At 30.2% G+C, this 20074-nt stretch overlaps 5 protein-coding genes across 6 annotated transcripts; 2 read left to right on the top strand and 3 right to left on the bottom strand.

Annotated features, from left to right (window-relative positions):
• Positions 1-73: 73 nt before the first annotated feature.
• PGO_082510 (hypothetical protein, conserved) lies at positions 74-3076 on the bottom strand (the record flags this gene model as incomplete). The annotated part of the gene is made up of 1 exon (XM_028687473.1): positions 74-3076. The coding sequence occupies one exon, from the start codon at positions 3074-3076 to the stop codon at positions 74-76; it is 3003 nt and encodes a 1000-aa protein (XP_028543274.1).
• A 2970-nt stretch (positions 3077-6046) lies between these two features.
• PGO_082500 (co-chaperone p23) lies at positions 6047-8123 on the top strand (the record flags this gene model as incomplete). The annotated part of the gene is made up of 7 exons (XM_028687472.1): positions 6047-6180; positions 6378-6451; positions 6772-6871; positions 7025-7107; positions 7266-7402; positions 7573-7709; positions 7895-8123. 7 exons carry the CDS (start codon positions 6047-6049, stop codon positions 8121-8123), a joined length of 894 nt encoding a protein of 297 aa, XP_028543273.1.
• Positions 8124-8651: 528 nt separating this feature from the next.
• On the bottom strand, positions 8652-10422 carry PGO_082490 (hypothetical protein, conserved; the record flags this gene model as incomplete). Its single annotated transcript, XM_028687471.1, has 8 exons — positions 8652-8801; positions 8999-9060; positions 9158-9183; positions 9330-9400; positions 9546-9626; positions 9784-9846; positions 10147-10199; positions 10332-10422. The coding sequence occupies 8 exons, from the start codon at positions 10420-10422 to the stop codon at positions 8652-8654; spliced, it is 597 nt and encodes a 198-aa protein (XP_028543272.1).
• Positions 10423-11567: 1145 nt separating this feature from the next.
• Positions 11568-12962, top strand: PGO_082480 (hypothetical protein; the record flags this gene model as incomplete). Its single annotated transcript, XM_028687470.1, has 1 exon — positions 11568-12962. The coding sequence occupies one exon, from the start codon at positions 11568-11570 to the stop codon at positions 12960-12962; it is 1395 nt and encodes a 464-aa protein (XP_028543271.1).
• Positions 12963-13938: 976 nt separating this feature from the next.
• Positions 13939-19582, bottom strand: PGO_082460 (the record flags this gene model as incomplete). 2 transcript variants are annotated; one of them, XM_028687468.1, is made up of 2 exons in its annotated part: positions 13939-18091; positions 18366-19582. In XM_028687468.1, the coding sequence occupies 2 exons, from the start codon at positions 19580-19582 to the stop codon at positions 13939-13941; spliced, it is 5370 nt and encodes a 1789-aa protein (XP_028543269.1). The 2 variants fall into 2 exon arrangements, with proteins under 2 accessions (XP_028543269.1, XP_028543270.1); XM_028687469.1 differs by lacking the exon at positions 18366-19582 and having other exon boundaries at positions 13939-18135.
• Between the last annotated feature and the right edge of the window lie 492 nt (positions 19583-20074).

The following is a 20074-nucleotide window of genomic DNA, read 5'->3' as shown; positions in this document are numbered from 1 at the left end:
TCTTTTGCCAAGTGGGTTCTATTTTTAGACATTTCCATGGTTCACACGAGCCGAGCCCACTTTTTGCACTTAACTATTGCAGTATATACAAATATCGACACATGGTGCAAACGCTGCTATACAACTTAAAAAAATAGAATGACATGCTTGGATCAGAAAATATGTCAAAGGAATGAACAGACGAAAAGGTAGTAGACTGATAAATCAAGAAAAAAGTAACATATGTATAGGCACATAAAAAGTAAACTAAAGAAAAGCAAGAAAACCAATTATGGTAAGCTAGGTATGCAATATTTATCAAAAAGTGTGAGGAATATTTTTTGGAAAAAATCAAAAAATTTAACTTATGAAATAAATAATTTAAATAGTAATTTTTGTTAAAATGGTTTTTATTATATATGTACGTAAATATCTCTAGACACTTTTTTATTCTTTGACTGTGTAGAAAAAGTAAAAGGTGGATATCATTTTTGTAGTAAAATTGATTGATGGATTCTTTACTCGAGTTCTTTTGTATATGATCTGATGATCTCTTATCCTGGTATTTATGCGACAATATCATATCTTCCAAACGGTGCAAGTATCGACGGACCCCATTTTTATATAACATATTGTCATTTTCATTCAGGTAATTATACCTATAAAAAACTTGATTACTGTAGAGCATCAAAATGTGATATGCTTCATTTCGAGTATCAACAGTGTATGCAAAGGAGAGTATACTATTTAAATTTCCCACCATGGATGAATAAATATCATGGAATTTTTTTATATCTATATCCTTTTCTCTGGATTTGTTCAAGTGATTGTTTATTTTTTTTACATTTTTTTCGTGAATTATTTTATAATACTTGTTCGTTATGGCTTCGTCAAAGTTAACAATGTAGTAATTTATCATTCTCTTTACCCTAAACAGTTTATCATCCATATAATTTGTAACTCGTTCCTTGTGTCCACGTGCTTTGCTTTTCCATTTAGTGATGAAGCCAAAGCCAAAGCGGAAGCCTCTTCCTCTGCCATTGCTTTTGTCACTGCTTTTGCCACTACATCTGCCTCTAGCCGGGTCCAATTCTGCACTGAACTTCAAACTGTTTTCACCTCTCTTAACCGGCGAGCTTGGAATCGAATCTCTACCATTTTCTCCATAAGAATGCTTAAATTGATTCTTCCTCCATGGATTCTCTAATGTAGGGCCAGGCAATCCTTCCTTTGGTCTGGTACTACTACTATATGGACGAAAGAAAAAACTTAGCTTCTTTTTGTCTTCATTTTTTCGAACCCTTTTCAGAAAATTTAGCTTCAAATTGTTTATCGCATCTGCTGTGTTCATATATATTATTTTATTTTCCTTTTCAAATTTTTCTTTTTTTTCTAATAAGTATAAATTTTTTTTAATACTTAAAAGTTTAATCGAACATTCAAATAATAGACGTAAGTACAATACTAGATATAGATCGTTTAAAATTTTTATGTCTTTTTCCATATGGTTCTTATTTTCTCCATGATCATACAAGTAAGTTTGTTTTCCATTCGCCCTCTCCTTGTTATTCTCACAACTCGTAGTAGTTTCTCTCCTCTTTGTTGTCATTTTTGTGTCATCTGTTGCGTCCCTTTTTATGTAATAATTGCTGCTCTCATTTGTACTTTGCTGTTCCGTGTCCATCGTTTTTCCTCTCTTCACATATTTCTTTGAATTGAGAAAATTTGGTGGGATAAGCGAATTCGTTTTTTTCTTTTCCTCCCCGACGTGGAGCTCCTTCTGGATTGGGGTTCTCTCCTTATCTGCATGGTTACCAGTTTGGCTATTCGTTTGGTCATTCATCTGTTTCTTCATCTGTTTCTTCATCTGTTTCTTCATCTGCTCCTTCTTCTGCTCCTTCTTCTGCTCCTTCTTCTGCTCCTTCTTCTGCACATTCGCATGGGCACTACCCGCAGTGTCAACACAAAACAGGTATCTATCTTCGTCACCCACAGCAGTGCACCCTCTCTCAGTGTCGTTATTCCCAGTGAAAAAGGTGCATAAATAATCAATGAAATTTCTTTTTCTACTCATTCCATTTAAAGTCTCAAAATGTGAATTGTTCAAAAGAATTTGGCGATAATTCTTATAGCATATATACTTCAATATATTAATCATGTAGAAATTCACATAAATGTTTGTATTCGTGTTCAGACAAATTCTATTTACATTATCATATGCTTGATTGAGTAGATGTAAAAAATTGATGCTTATTTGGTCATGCTGACGGAGACGTATTTTACTACCACTTAGGATGTCATCATTTATCTTCTCATATTTGTGTATTCCATACTTTTCATATATGTTTCCTCTGCCTCTTACCATGTTCTGTCTATTCTCATGTGTATTCTTTTGATTGATTTTTCCAATACATGTCTCGTTTGTTAATTCATTTGAAGTAGTCCTCTTATACACTCTCATGTATGAGCCTCCCAATTCATTTAATCTCTCAGTGTTCATTTCATGTGGTAATTCTCCTCCCCAAATAATACGCATTATCCAGTGTGCCAACAAACGTCTGATATTATATCTACGTTCTTTTCTTCTATGTTCTTTAAATTCCTTCTCATTATAAAGCCTGGTATTTAAATTGACAAAATATTGAGATAGTTGACGAAGAATGTGTAAACTTAACTGTGGTGAAATGACAGCATACTTAATACTTCTATCCAAAACCAGTTCGTAAAAATATAATTTATTGAATAGATTTTTTTCATTATACATAATAAAATCATAATTACATTTTTGTTCACTTTCTCCCCATTTAGTCCCTCTGTCATGATGACTTTTTTGTTTTGTCTTCAACTTATACTTGACATAAATATTTTTAAGTATTCTATTTTGGTAAATATAATTATCATATATGTGTAATATAATTAATGGTATATAAGAGAGTGCATTATTTATTTTTAACTTTTTTATTTTTTCTATATCGTCATTATTTCTGATGTGTTCAAATTCGTTTTTCCTTCTGCTTCTATGATACAGACAGTAACTTGGTCCTAATGCTCCGAGAATCCAATAGAGCAGCTTCTTTCCTTTTCTCTTTGGTTCCATTACTATTCTTCCACTTTTCCATTCGTCTATCTCTCTCTCTCACTCTCTTTTTTTTTTTTTTTTTTTTTCGCCTCAGTATAATTTAATTCTTGTGTCTGCATACCAGTCTCTTACCTTTACGATTTGTGTTTTGTTTTCTCTATGCCTTGTCTTCTATATAGCACACTAACATCATAATGTGGTTCGTGTCTACCAAGCACCATTATCAGCACCACCTCGGTTCTTCTCTTGGTGCAGTTTATTTTGTTCAGTTTATTTTGTTAAATCTTTTTCGTGCCGTCTTTTTTGCTAAGCCCTTTTTGTGCCGTCTTTTTTGCTAAGCCCTCTTTGTGACGTCTTTTTTGCTAAGCCCTCTTTGTGACGTCTTTTTTGCTAAGCCCTGTTTTCGAATTGACTGCATATCCCTCGAAATGACACACCCTTTTTCATTTCTCTATTCGGATTACCAAATCCGCATGAAAATGAAAATTTAAAAAAAGTTGTAAAAGCGAGCTACGTGAGGGAGAAATGCAAAATTCTAGAAATGTTTGTTTTTCCTCTTTTTTTTTCTTTTTTTCTTTCTTCTTTTGTCAAATTTGCGTGATAATATGAATGTTTATGCATATGATCCGATTTTCACTTGGAATTTATCAACCAAATAGTTCATATAAGATTAGTCACAAATGATCATATGTAGATTGGTACATATGATAAAATAACAAAAATTGGTATCATGGTTGTGACACAAAAATTTTTACACTTTTTATAGTATATCACATCAGAGTGGGACAAAAATGTCAATTTTTTTTTATTTTTTTATATTTTTTTTTTTTTATTTTGTGTTTTTTCAAAACAAAATGCACTTATCTTTCCTGCATTTTACGCAATAGTTCTATAACTTCATGAATATACATAATTTTCAATTTGCTTTTTTTTAAAAAAAAAAAAAAAAAAAAAAAGTTTTCAGTGATCCTCTTTCTACAAATGGGTAATTTTCCCCGAAATTTCTGCGAGCATGTATTTGTGTACATATATATATGTATATATTTATTGTACCTTTGCGGACATTATCTTTTTAATTTTTTTTAGTTCCACGCATGGAAATTTCCTTTTTCTTCAATTCTACACGTGGAAATTTTCCTATTTCTTCAATTCTACACGTGGAAAACTCCTTTTTCTTCAATTCTACACGTGGAAATTTCCTTTTTCTTCAATTCTACAAGTGGAAAACTCCTTTTTCTTTTTTTAAATCTCTTAATTGTATACTGCATATTTTATCTTTTTTTTTTCTTTTTTTTCACTTTTCCCAAAAACTGAATTACCAGCGTGTCCCACAAAAATTTAGCAACTTCGCGTTTGAGCGCCAAACGTTTTACCCTTTTTCCATTTTATTTGTGACAATGAAAAATGGAGAATCTTAAAATGTGCCTAAATCTTCCGTCTACACAATTCTGCTTTTCTATGAAAAATGTTTTTAAAGGCGTTTTCTATTGTAACCATTAATTGGGGGATGGCCTCTTAACGAGACCTGGGGAAAATTATCACACCTATGTACATATGTACATGTATATATATACATATATGTGTGTATATACCTACATATATGTACATCCATCCTTCCTACACACCTACACACACAGTGCTTGCATGTGCCTTTTTTCGGATGTTCTTATGTGACCATTATTTCACAAACGTTTCCATAGTCAAACTATCCAATAATTAAAAATAGAAAAAGAAATCACTTGAACACACCTTTGCTGCATGCAACCATATGGTTCGAAGAATGAATAAGAAAGGGTCTTGGGGAAAAGTAGCACAAAAATGAAATAGGGGGCTTATTTACTTTTATCACTGGATTGCTTTCCCACTTTACCGTTATAATTACACGCAATATTCGTGTAATTTCTCATCCTTCCGTGTATATCTTCACTTTTAATATTACCACACCAAGTTACACTAGAAGGCCTTTCTGAAAGGGGTAATGTATATCAATTGTCTTCCTTGAAAGGATTGGCCAAAAAAAAAAAAAAAAAAATAGCAAATTAGATAAGCAAGTAAGGAGATAAAGAACTAAACTGATAAACAGAAAAATAGCTAATGCAACAACGGTAAAATCGGGGAAAAGGGATGTTTAAAGGTTCGTTTAAGGTTAAATTTTCAACTTTTTTTTTTTTTTTTTTTTTTTTTTTTTTTCATCCACGCTAGGAACAGCATGGTATCATGTGGGGGCTTATTATATGTATACACTTATGTGCATATAGGCATATCACTTTTTTGATACATACTTTTCACTCTCCCAGTTGTGTTAACCATTGTAAACCTCAAAGGGTGCAGATAATAAACATACCTAAAGTACACCGATAATGCAAACCTGTTTGTGTACGTGGGCTTTTTTTTTTTTTTTTTTTTTTTTTTTTTTAATTTTTTTTTTTTTTTTTTTTTTTTTTTTTTTTTTTTTTACTCTAAGATGTTCGTAAATGCATAGGTTATATATGTACTGTTTACATATATAAAAAACTGTCACAATTGTATACACTGTTTACTTTATTTTAATAGGTATTATTTATCTTTTTTCAACATTATTAAATTATGAATGGGAGGTACATTATCCTATGGACTTCTGCAAGACCTTGCGCGATAGCTTCACCCCTCTACGAAATTTTCTATACATGTGCATATATATATTTGGCTATACATGTGATAATGATAATGATAATATATATATTATACTCGTTCATACACGGATAGCATATGTGCTGCATACATAGGTATTGTTCTCTCCCTAACGTAAGAAAGTTTAGAAAAAAAAAAAAAAAATCAGCTTATAAGATTTAAGAATACACTTTTCCATCATATCTATTTTTTTTTTTTTTTTTTAGAATTTTCAAATTAATTTTTCTAATCTTTCCTCTGTAATATTGTTACCAATTTTCCTATTAAAGTGTAATTCTTTTTTTTTTTTTTCTTTTTTTTTTTTTTTTTATGATAAAAATGCTTTTTTTTTGTTTTTTTTTTATTTACACCTTGATTTTGCAAAATGTTGTCTTATCAAAACTAAACTTTCAAAATGAGCAACTAGCAACATCCTTTTTCGAGGCTAATAAAAATTATCATGTAACTAAGGAGTAAGTAGGAGCCTTATTCTAAAAACCAAATCTTAGTTCATCATAAAAATTCCACACAAGAGATTATATGTTATAATCTTATATTACCTATGCCTCTCAAATGAACATAACAACATAAAAACACAAACATGTACTTGCACACAAGTGTAAACGAAAATTCATTTTCATTTCTCCCCTATATTTTTTCCACCTCTAAGAGACATAATTGATGGTATAGAAAAATGCTGGTTCAACGTGACAAATTATCTGATTAACCAGTCAATAAAACAAGGTTAGTGGTTAGAAGTGCTTAAAAAAGCAGCAAAAAGGAAAGAATGGACAAGCAATGAGAGGAAAAGCAATGAGAGGAAAAGCAATGAGAGGAAAAGCAATGAGGGGAGAAGCAATGGGAGGAGAAGCAATGAGGGGAGAAGCAAATGTATCCCCTGCGAGGAATTTATGCATTCCCTTGAATGGGTATACGGATATACATTTTCATGTTAAATACACACATTTGTAACTTTATGCGAGTTTAGAAAAATGAAATTTACCCTTTTTTTTTTTTTTTTTTTTTTGTTTTCCTTATTTTACTCTCACCGCTTCCTTTTGAAGAAAAAGACTTCAGCAATGACGTCAAAATGACCGTAAATTCCATGAAGCAGAAACTAGATCAACTGATAACTGTTTCCTACTCCATTAAAAAAATAGACACGTTAAAAGCTAAAGATGTGACAATTATGCGACTTTAAAAGGGAGCGTAGCGAAATGCATAAATTTCATTTCACTAAATACTGCCTAATAAAATGATGTTACACCAAGTGTTTCTTCATAAAGTTCATGTCATAAAATCTTATTCTTTTAACAGGGTAAATGCATCATTTCAATGGGCCCAATCACCAGAACATATTTTCCTGAATATTAAATTTTCGCACAGATGGAGCTCTCCAGGTTTTTTTTTTTTTTTTTTTTTTTTTTCGCTTTAATCACCTTGCTTGTACAGGAGAAAAGGCCATGTTTTGTGAAGTTTTACGAAGTAAACAGCTATTTTAAGTGCAACATGTTAGTTTTTTTTTTTTTTTTTTTTTTTTTTTTTTTTCCCTGTTCAGGTGCCCTAAAAGTGAAAGACGAACAAGTGATTTCTAAAAAAAACATTTTTTCCTTTTCTGCCATGAGTAACGACAGCAATTCAGTGACCAAAAAATACATCGTTGATCTTACTTTGCTTCATGACATAATCGAATCGGTAAAATTTAAAAAGGAAAAACTGTCCTCGTAGAATGGTGCCATGTTGGCATGTGTGTAATTGTGTGTATGTATACACTCAAAATTTTTAAGTCAAGAATCCTGTGTGTTTACCAACTTGCGCACATTCACCATATTGTTCCTTTTGTTTGTATATATAAATCCATGTAGGAGACAAAATACAATTTTGCGTCCGTTGGAAAGGTCGTTGTTACTTTGAAAAAGAAGCAGAAACAAATTTGGAGCCGATTGTTATCCTCGAGGGATAAAAATCCGAACATGCAAGTCTGGTGGGACATGAAGGAAAAGTAAGAAAAAAAAAAAAAAAAAGACGAGTAGCAAAATTCACGTGTTGATCCGAGCCCATTTACACGTCTACCGAGCTACCAGTTCTATTTAACTGTTAAACCAGCATAAAATTTGTCACATACACACACACACCTAAACACTATAATGTAACATGCCATTTGCATGATTACCTCTGATCTTTTAGATACCACGACAGCGTTCAGTCATTTTTAAAAGAAGAGGAAGAAAAAAAAAAAAAAGAAACTAAGAATGGAAATAAGGAAACAGAGACCATACACAATGACAAAAACGAAATGAATGAAAATGAGTTTGGAGAAAATAAAGATGTACAAAACGGAGTACTCAAGGACGACATGTCATTGGGTGAATCAAAAAAAAAGAACTCGAAATATATCAAAGATGAAGAATTGTGACCAAAACATTTAATATATAATTTGTAAGAGAGTTTTCTTTTTTTTTTTTTTTATCAAGTTACACACACAAACCGTATGTATAATGTGTGTTTGCATGTACATACATACACACCACATACTAAAAAATTTTTTTTTTTTTTTTTTTTTTTTAATTATCATTTTTGCAAAAAAACTACTTTTAAAATTGATTGTGCATATATGTTTATGCATGTACAATTGTGGATCAATTATATGTGTATAAAAAAACAAATCAAATAGTAAATATGAATTATTATCAACTTGTCAAACACAAAAAGAATTTGCTAATCGATTGTCGTATCATCATCATACTAAGCATAGCATACATATAGTATATGTATAATTTCCGAATTACGAATTTATATCTTGTCAAATTTTGTAAATCATTAGAGCTGATTTTGATACGAAAGGAAAAAGGAAAAATCGAAACTTGAATCGGAATTTGGATGACAAAACGGAGCTGCGAAACATAGTGCAACTGAATATATGATATATATAAAGTCTATCCAGTCATTTAATTTTGTAAATTATAACTCCAATGTTTGCTATGGCCAATAATATTATTATTAAAATCAATACACATTTAAATAGAACCTTGTTATGGTATATACTTAATAACATCCTTTTTGCTCTATTCTGTTCCTCACGAGTTTCACCAGCCTACGAAAGGAAAAAATAAAATAAAAAAAAAATAGATATACAAAACGTGAACATCCAAACATATGGAAAATAAAATCCGTCAAAGAAATATAATGTGAAACACAGTCCCATTTTATATATTATATAACCCCATGTACATGTTTTATTTATTTGCAATGTGAACACTGTTTTTTTTTTTTTTTTTTTCTCCATATTACATAAAGTTTCGTTCTCAGGATGGCACTTCTCTGAGACGTGAGTTCACTCATTATTGTATATCCTGAAGGGGCAGGGGAAAAAGGGTTTAAACAGATATTGGGAGAAATGGACGAGGTGAAGGTATATCCAATAACGATGAGATAAAATTTATATTTAACCCATGTCTTCCACATCTTGGGCTCTCCTAAATTTTTGAAAAATTGGAAAAATTGGAAAAATTGGAAAAACTGGAAAAATTGGAAAAATTGGAAAAATTGGAAAAATTGACTTGCGTATGAAAACTTCTAAAAAGAGGACAAATTTTGACTTTACTACGATTTCATTTTATACCTCTCAGATTCTTTCAGGAAATTTGAACCCTCGATATACTTCCTTGTAATGTCATATTCCCTGTTGTTAACCTAGGAAAAGTATAATTAGGGGGAGAGATGAAATAACTATTTAGTTGTACTGTGACAAAATAAGCATAGTCAATTTGTTCACTCAGGAGATTAATTTTTTCTCTTTATTTCTTTTCTTTTTTTCTCTCCCTTTTTTGTGCCATACAACTTCGTCAGAATAGTAATCACTACTCATTTTTTCTAACAACTTTTTGTATTTCTTCAGGTCTGTTTTGTATTTATATATCTATCATGTGAAAAAAAAACGGATAGAAGAGGACAGGATGGGAAAGAAAATTTCATGGGTGTGCACAAAAAAAAAAAAAAAAAAAAAAAAAAAAAACATAACTGAATTATTGTTTTTTTTCCTTTTTGTCTCCTCAAGGGAGTAACAATTTCCTTACGTCATCAAAAATTTTGTGCGACCCTTTTGGTAAGCTATTCGTCTCTACTATAATTTGCTTTATCTGACAAACCAAATGATAAGATAGAAGAATAGTAATAATGAAATATAAACGGAGAGTGGTGAACAAGTCCAGCGTGTAGAATCAAGGGAAAAAAAATATGTTGTAATGTCACAGTAGTCCTTGTCAAAAAATTTGTCAAGGTTGGAATGGGCAGAACTCCTAAATAGGAAGTGCTAATTTTGTATAACTCAAACTACCGAAGCAATAAAAAAAAAAAAAAAAAAAAAAAAAAAAGTGGGTGCTTATACACACAAGTACATATATACACGTGTAAGTCAATATGTATATATATATCTGTACACATTTTTCAGCTTCAAAAATATCTTCTCGCGTTTTATTAAAATCTTCTATATCTGAAATATATTTCCAAAGAAATGTAACACATGTAGTTTTAGATGTATATAAATGTGGAACTATGTATGTTTGGGTTGTTTTATGTATTATTACATAATTTTTTTTTTTTTTTTTTTATCTTAATTTCAAACTTTGGATCTTATAAATTGATGTTTTTATTTTATGAATATAATTATTTAAATCTTTCACATATTCGTCAAAATATTCTGAGTATGTAATCATTTTTTTTTTTTTATTTAACACATTAGGTGTGGATTGTTCTTTTTTATCTACTAGTTTTGTAAAAGCACAGAACAGTCGTATATGCAAAACGTCATAAACGTTAGATGAAGAAAAAAAAAAGTTAAAACAGGGAAGCAGAAAGGAAAAAAAGGTGAAGAGATGAAAAGGCGAATAGATGAAAAGGTGAATAGATGAAAAGGTGAAAAGATGAAAAGATGAACAGCTGAAAAACAGTTTTAAGTTTTATTAATAATTTTCATTTTATTTGTTTCTCGATGATGATCCACAATTCTTCAAGTTTCATTCTTTTTTTTTTCTTTTTTTTTTTTTTTTTAATTCACAATTTAACATACCTACTTTTATTTCACGTGATTGTTTATTACTCGCGTATTTATTATATTCATTATCTACTTTATTTTTTATTTATTGATTTTTTTTTTTTTTTTACATTGTTGTCCTTCCTTTTTATACTCATCGTCTTCCTCTTTTTTTTTTTTTTTTTTTTTTTTTATGCACGGTTTAATTTCCACACTGTACTAAAATTTGAAGCATATGTCCTCTTCTCATTTAGTTCATCATAGAAGGAACAAAAATATGCTATTCCTTACAGAGTACTTAGAGCGACGTTTAAAGAATTTCCACTTCTGCAAACCCGTAACACATTTCCCAATTTTGACGTGCTTTATTTTTTTATATATACTACATTTCCATGCACCCACCCCTCCTACTCCAAAAAAAAAAAAAAAAAAAAAAAAAAAAATCTCTTTAATTCAACTAATGCTTTACGACCTTTTTTTTTTTTTTTTTGTATATTTTCCATCTTCCTCATACACCTCCAAACCATTTTAAAATGGTGAGGGGTGTCAATGTTTTGCTTATCTTTATAATTTCATGGAGTCACTAGTGAGAGACTAGTGGCTGCTACAGGAGCAACAGATACTTATAAAAATAAATTTTAATAAATGTTCCACTTACATATTTCATATGAGAAAAAACTTAGAGAGGCAAATTAATCATAAGAGAAACTTAGCAGAAAAAAAAAAAAAAAAAGTGTACCCGTAATTTTTTGCATTCCACCAATCCGATAAATTAGCGTACCTTAACACACACACAAGCACAAATACGAACAATTGATCTCCTAAAGAATGCTGGAAATTTTGTGCATTGATTTGATTAACGAATTGTTCATAACAAAACACAAGTTTCTACTTGCCATGAAACTGAACAATTTGCTGAATGAAAAATATCAAAATTGGAAAAAAGACGAAATTGACAAAACGGTTAAAGTAGAGTCACCAACGCTGTCACAATCAAATGCAAAATGGCATATTCCTGAATCACCACAAATGCAGGGAAAACATGGTTACTCCAATTTTAGCAATTTGAAAAAAGATGAGACAAGAAGAAAAAAAAAAAAAATAATAAACTTCAAAAAGTTAAGAAAACATATAGTAGATATAAATGAATACTGTGATGCTTATTGTTGGGGAATAAAAAGTGACGATAAGCCATTGAATTGTCACACTGCTTGTAGGATGAACTGCGGTGTTCGTTGCACCCCATACAGTTATGCACGTTCACAGTTTGTATTGCGAAATTATGAAAAAAGAAATTTCATTTTGAACAAAAAAGAAAGAACATTGATTAAAAAAATCATTCATCTTCATATTAAAGAAAAAGACATAGTAAAAAATAAAAAATATTCATTTTATTTAAACAATAATGAAGAAACAAAAGGAGTAATGAACAATTCCTTATTTGAAAATCCATGCAATCAAAGGAAAGATAATCTTGTAGATATTTTAAATGATGAATTAAGTGAATATATTACCAAAGACTTTTACCCTTTTTTGCCTCTCCATAACTTTACGCAAGAATCCCAACCTCCGAACAAGAAAAGTTTAAGTTATCTCATTAATATGGAAAAAATTAATGAAATTTTAAAAAGAAAAAATAAAATAAAAAGTACATTACCAGGAAAATATATGAAAAGAACAGTTCTTCTTTCTTCGAAAAAGTTAAATAAGCATTATATAAAATTCATAACAAAGTTTCGCTTGTTTATCAAAAAAATCAAAGAAGAGAAACACAAAAGTGTCTACTCGACGCATTTGCCTGATGTTAAGTATACCATTTTAAAAACACTTCTGTATTTAAAAGGAGGTTCTACTCCACGTAGCACAACCAGTAGTGGATCCAGCAGCGGAGCAAGTTGTAGAACAGGTAATATTAATCAAAGTAATAATAATTCTGCCATTCGAGATGACATCCAGTGTGAGGTGCTGCCGACACGTAGACCTACAAGCAGAAATGTAACTTCCAGTGCAAAACTAAATCTGAACAATGGGAAAGGTAAAGGTGAACATTATGAAATATATCAAGCTATTTCTACAATTCATTTTCTGAAAAAGAGCTTATATATTATCAGAATGGATGTTATGTACATTTTTATTTTTTTAATGTCCTATGTGAATAGCATCCTTTCCAAGTTAAAAAATGGACGTTTGGGTGTGAAAGCGAAGATGAGAAAAAAAGAATGAATGTGTGCAAAATTCGTGCTGAATGATGAACTTTTTTTTTTTTTTTTTTTTTTTTTTGGAATCTCCAAAGTTGTTTTTCCTACATTTCTGCACGAATGCAAAATAGCTCTCGCGGGAATGATCAAACGAATGTTGCAATACTGTCGGTTGGTCAGTTCGCTTGTTCATCCATTGATCAATTCATTTGTCGGGGTCTCCTCTTTGATGCTTAAGGTGTACCTTTTTTTTTTATACCTTAATCTTGTTTCCCCCCCTTTTTTTTTTTTTTTTTTTTTTTTTTTTCAAAATCCTGACATACTTATTATGGCTAGATTTTTGTTAAACACCTTGTTAACAAGCGCTCGGTTTTTTTTTTTTTTTTTTTTTAACCATTTCGCTTGTCACACTGGTTCGTCTAGACCTACTCATTCTGCTTTCCCCGCCCTAAACTGTAATGCCTTTTTATGTATATGAACAGGTATACAAAAAAAGATTGTATCGATTTTTAGTAAACATGTGGAATGTGCTCTTCTGAGTGACAAGAGTTCATGTGAGTTTGTGTAAAGGGGGACATGACAGAAAAAAAAAAAAAAAAAAAGCAGAAAAATGGAAAAGAAGAAAATAGAGAATTTCAAAATGGAAAAGTAGAAAATGGAGAATTCCAAAATGGAAAAGTAGATAATAAAGAATGCCAAAATGGAAAAGTAGATAATAAAGAATGCCAAAATGGAAAAGTAGAAAATAAAGAATGCCAAAGTGGAAAAGTAGAAAATAAAGAATGCCAAAGTGGAAAAGTTGAAAATAAAGAATGCCAAATGAGAAAAAAATGCTTGTTGTGTTACTCTCCAATTCAGCAAAGAACTCAAAAATTGAGAACGATATAAAACTTAAAAAAAAAAAAAAAAAAAAAATCCGTGAACACACAGTTGTGCAAACGAACCTGTGACAAAACTGTGGAGAGTGATGAAATAGATAAACGTTCCAAATGAATACGCGATTAGGAAACCTGGAACATGTTGCGCAACTTGTGCAAATGATTCTTCCCACTCGGTAGCACTTCTTTTCCCTTAATGTTATTATCTATCCGTTGAGAGAAAGACAAAGCTTCCTCCCCGAGTTTCTTTTTACTGATATATTTATTTCTTCCCACATAGGAGGATACATTTTGTCGTATGCACTTACAGTTTTGCATTCGATATATTCTCCATTTATTCGTGAAAGGATGCAATTGGGGGTACTTTCCCCTTACTACTGTTGCAGTTTTTGATCTGCGTTTTTTCTTTGAATAGAAAGGATTTTTTTTTTTTCTCTTTAGCAAATCCAGGATTAAATTATTTATATAATATTTATTAAGGTTATTGTCTTTACATTTTTTTTTATTTTTTACATACCGTTTTGCATCAATACATATATAATTATATCCTATTTTTTTTACACATTTCAGTAGAGTATACTTTTTATAATTAATAATTTTTTTATTTACTTTATTCGTATGAGTACCATAATAAGACACGTAAATGTTATGTTTCTTTAGCTTACATTCTAAGGCATCATTCATGGAATAATAAAAGTCGTAGTTATACAAAATATCAACAAGGAGAAAATTTTTTCTATCCAATTCTTGAATTTGCTTATTCTCACGATTGTTTTCAGATTCACTTAAACATGTGTTTAAACTTCTTACCAAACCGGCATTCCTTATATTATCCACATCATTTAGCGTTAACAAATTAATAGCTAATGGAAAATAATAATTTGATATATTTATATCTTTGTAAATTTCTACATTTTTATGATATATTAGTAAAATGTCTTGGAATATTTCATCCTTTATATCTCTATATTCAGTAAGATAACCTTTAACACCGTTAACATTTGGGAACAAATGTCTCATTTTACTCGTACTTGACATCTTTTCTAGCCCATAATTAGGATACCCAACGGCCACTTCTTTGATATTAACATCATCTACGTGGTGTAGAAAAAAATTGCTAACACTTTCATCTTTTTTGTCATTTCTGTCATTTTCTCCTGACCAGGGAGGGTATTTTTTTACTCCCTTGCGGAGGGCGTAAATCTGCTGCCCCACAACATGAGCGCTGAAGTTCATATTATTTCTTGCACCTTTTTCTGCCTCGTTTCTAATCCCATCCTCTGACTCTGGACGAGTGCTGGAAGAACGGCATAAGTCTGCCAATGTCCCAACTGAGTGCACATTTTTAAACAACTTGAAATATTCCAAAGGTAAAGAATTGTAGACAGGAGTTATCTGAATTTTCTCCAACTCGTATGTACTTTTTAATTTTTTAAAATTTTTTAAAATATAATTTATAGCATTTTGTGTGCATGTAGAGGAGAAATTCGAAAATCTCCCTGTTTCATCCTTCTTTCTCGAAATGAGTAAACCAAGAAGTTTCAAAATTGATATGCATTCATCTAGGGAGTTAAAATTTACAAATTGGAGTATTTTATGTATACCTAAATATTCTAGTATATTATATAAATTAAATTTCAAAATAATGTTCATAAGTTTTTCTAAATATATATTATTTAAATACAAAATGTCTTTCTCCAAATTGTACAAGTGCTTAATAATTCTAAAATCCCTTACATTTAGCTTCTCATATATGCACAAAATGTTTATGATGTTATGACTTGTCAATGTTTCATTTCTTATGGAGTTCACTAATTTTAAGCAAACAATTTTGTAAACATCCAGATAGAGACTGTAGCACCTGATTTTATATTCACCATTTGCGCTGCAGGTCTCTCCTTTCCCTTCTGCCATTTCAAAGTTGGAACATTTCTCAGAATTGGAACATTGCTCAGAATTGGAAAACTGCTCATAATTGGAACACTGCTCAGAACTGCAATTGGTACTACGCGAGATGGCCACATTGCTGCAGTTAACAAAATTAGTTATTAAGTCACTAGTACCTCTTGCCCACACAGGAGATTTAACATTCTTCTGATCCACAACATTATTTGAAACCTCTTTGTTGATCGTGTATGAATTTATTTCTTGGGGTAATTGGGACTTGATGAGAAATTTTCCATTCGATGATTTTGCACCATGCACTGGGATTGAATGGTTCACGGTTTTGCAATTATCTGCCGTTTTTTTCAAATTTATAAAATATTTCAAATTTTGTTCGTGTGGAAAGATGTCATCACTTTTCTCATTTTTTCTAACACGCGCAGGATATTTGTAAATAAAATTATCATACAAAAATATTTTATTTTTATCTCTTTTTCTTTTTTTCTTCAAGTAGAGTACATCATCATGCATATAATACACATCCGTATCATCATTATTTTTTTTATGTTCATTTCGAGCGTTAGTTTCATGATAAAATTCGTTTTCTTCCAGATTTCTGTTTTTATCATATATGAGAAAAGTTTTTTCTTCCCCATTTTGTTCATAAACTTTAAGAGAATATTTTTTTAAATCATGAAATAGACACGTCCTTATGTATAAATACTGATACACGAACATAACTTCATTTTTTGTCAGCTCCTTTTCTATGCACACTAATCGTTTCATAATGATTTTTTCAAATTGGATATATGTTCTATTCGTCCTTTTCAATAAGTAGAGTAATAAAATTATTTGTTTTACACTTAGGAAATCATTTCGATAAATTATTTCTTCCATTAGCGTGTTAATAAATTCTTCCTCTTCACAAGTGTTGTTATTAATTTTTAAAATGTAATCCATGGGGAGAAGAGGATCAATGTTATTCTCGTGTTCACTAACTCTTCCATCTTCATTTTTTTTTTTAAACTCAGTTTTGATATACACATTGAGATAATTTTCGATATTTATTCTGTCTTTACTCAGAAAATTAAAGTACTTTTTGTTAATACTTACATTTTTGTCAATAGATGCAAATAGCATGTTTATAACTTCTTCTATTTTGAAGCATTTTAATTTTTCCATGATGGCGTCCCTAACTCTGTTGACTAAATCGGTTACAGTTTCTTCACAGGTTAGTGCGTTCCTTGTTTCATTTGCATCTGTATCCTTTGATAACTTTGGCAAATCCATTTCTGCACTACTGTCTTTTCCATAGTATGATGTACGGATTTTTCCTTCCCCAGGAGTGGATGTGCCTACATTGGGGATCCCCTTAGTGATGCCTTTCTCCATCAGGTCAATTTTCGACAGCTCAGACTTTGAGGAAGTGATATTCAGTGCATGATCATTACCAGTGTGTACATCCATCATATGATCTATTATTCGATGGGATGTAGAAAGTGGTATTTTCTTCTGCAAAGAATTACTTGATGGTTGTAAATGAAGAGGAAGTTCTTGCCTAAGTATCAAATTTCTTGTGTTGTTATATTTCGAATTTTTGACAGAATTTTTAAAAGAATTATAAATATGAAAAGAAGACAAAAAGGTAAACATTAAATCGGTTGAGTTGAAGAGGTATATATTTTTTTTGATAATTTGTATAAAATTTTTTGTCATGTAAAAAAAAGAATTGAAATGTTCAAAATTTTTCAGAAAGTATAGACTGTATGAATAAAAAAATAAGGTTAATGAATGAAAATTTATATTCTTCAAATCATTGTGAATTTTTAAAATACTTAAATGAAAAATTTCATCCGTATACAACTTCTCAGTTATGTCAATATTTCTTGATAAACTAAAAGTAATCAATGCCAAATCTTTATAGGATAAATTTTTATTCATTTTTATCAGTATAGACTTACTTATCAAATTAAGATAATACAAATTATCAAATTTATTTTTTCTTAATATTAATATGAGTAGACTTAATTCTCTTATTGTTAATTTATACATATCATGTTCTAATTTTTCACAAATAAAATTTAGTACTTTTTTTTCTATACAAATATATTTACTTAACAATTTTAATATAATCATAAAATCCACGTAATTACAAAGTTCCTTGTTACACAATTTCAGTATTAGTATGTATAGATAATTATTCCATACATTTTTAGATTTCACATTTTTTTTTTTGCATAGCTCTACGTTCTTTCTAATACTACTAATATCCATACTCTTCAGTGTCTTCCTTTTTGGAATATTCATATATCTTCGCCTCGACATCTCCATCACCCTAACTACATCTCTGCCTTTCGTTAGGGTTCCTCTTTGATATGAAATCCATGCCACCCTTATCTTCATGTTGAAATTTGGGAGTGGGAGAAGCGATTGCATCTACTAATGTGCATGCAGATTCAATGAAGGACAAAAATATATTTTTTGTTTCATTGGAATATCCTCACTCAGGTATTCTCCCTAAGGCGAGAAATATCATTACGAGGTTGCCTGTCCGTGGCACGGCTTTTCCTCTGGTTCTTCTCTTCTTCCCTTGCCTCTTCTCCTCTCTTCTTTCTTCTTTCCCTTTTGTATGTTCACCCTTTTGCCAAGATAGCGAACGTCCTTACTCATACTCCTCCTTATATGTCTCATACATGGGGTAGACACGAAGACTTTTTAAAAGTGCACGATTAAATCGTCGTATAAAATCCAACTTGAAATAATTTTCATATGTAAAGAAAAAATAACTTGACATGATAGAAGCAACTTCATAAAAAGAAAATTCATTATATAGTAAAACATTTTGTATAATAAAAAAAAAAGGTACGTATTCAGCCTTAATTAGGAATAATTCAAAGCAGTTGATTAGAGTGCCTTCATTTATTCTGCTCCAGTAGTAAAGTATGTACGTTGAAAAAACATAACCAAGATGATTATAGTGTTCTTTGTTTATATTTATTTCGATTTTTTGTTGATTAGCATTTGCCCCTTTTAAAATAATATTTCTAATTGTTTTGATATATTTTTGCATATTCATTATATTTTCATTGTACATACTTCCAATGATTGTAAATAAAAGGTTTGATAAGTACCCAAAGGTGATAAAAATTAACAAATCTTCTGGATTTTTATAATGTGCAATTTCTACGGAAGACATATATATGTGTAAATAATTAAACATTAGAAAATATTGTAAGTACAAATTCCCTATATATAAATATGGAGTTAGTAATCTCCATACTTGCCATTCATGGAATATCTTTTTAAAATCAAATAAAATTAACTTATATACATTCTTATTTAAATGTATACATATACTTAACAGAAGTGTACTTATTAAGTATAATTTTGTAATTGGAGGTGTTCTCTTAAACGCTTTGATATATGAATAGATGTAATTATTTTCTATGTAATCTAAATTGAATAACGCCTTAATACTTTCCTTTATTTCATTTAATGATGTTGTAGAATGTTTTATAAAAAATAAGGGATAACGTAATTTCTTGTTTTTCCTTTTTTCATTTTCTGTTGCCCAGAGTTTCGAATAATTCAATACAAATTTTTTTTTCTTCTTTTTATTTAATATTTCTTTTTTTTCCTTAGTAAAATAGTACGAATGTTCTCTTCCTATGTTTTTCTTCTTTTCACTAATCAGCAACTTATTATTTTTGTGTTTTCTGTCATTTTTCAGGTTCGTCCTTTCCCGGTGTGCTAATAACACACGTGCACTGCTGTTAGGTAAATTCGACGCAATTTTGGTGTTCATACAAACCCTTGCGTGATGGCACCTCACACTTATAATTGTTATGCATAAAAGAGCGAATATTTTACACGAAAAAAACATTTTATATCTAATCAGGAGATATTTCGGCGTGATTATTATCTAGCGATTTCACAAAAGAAAGAAGAAAAAAAAAAAAAAAAAATTGTTCAGTTTATGCCTTGTTCTGCTTTTGCTGATGCTTCGATTTTATGATAATCCCCTTTTTCGGCAGTTTTTTTTCTCATTATGATAAGAAAACACCAAAATAAAAAAGCTGTTTTTTTTTTTTTTTTTTTTTTTTTTTTACACATAATTAATTCCTGTCAACAATTGAGAAACTCCCAAAAAGTATTTTTCCAACGGTCGCTAATTTTTTTTCAAATATATATATATATATATATATTTTTTTTTTTTTTGCATATTCCCTGTGAACAGGTGAGAAACTTCCAAAAAGTATTTCTACAGCAGTCCCTAATTTTTTTCTATTGTATATATATATAATATGTTTTTTTTTTCTCGCATTGTCTTATTAAGAGAAATGCGTTAGGGGAAGGCGAAGATTGGTGTGCTTAT

Source organism: Plasmodium gonderi (assembly GCF_002157705.1).
Source record: "Plasmodium gonderi DNA, contig: Chr08, whole genome shotgun sequence".
In the NCBI taxonomy this organism is placed as follows: domain Eukaryota; phylum Apicomplexa; class Aconoidasida; order Haemosporida; family Plasmodiidae; genus Plasmodium; species Plasmodium gonderi.
Note: the sequence above shows the minus strand (reverse complement) of the source record. Positions and strands in the feature narration are given on the sequence as shown.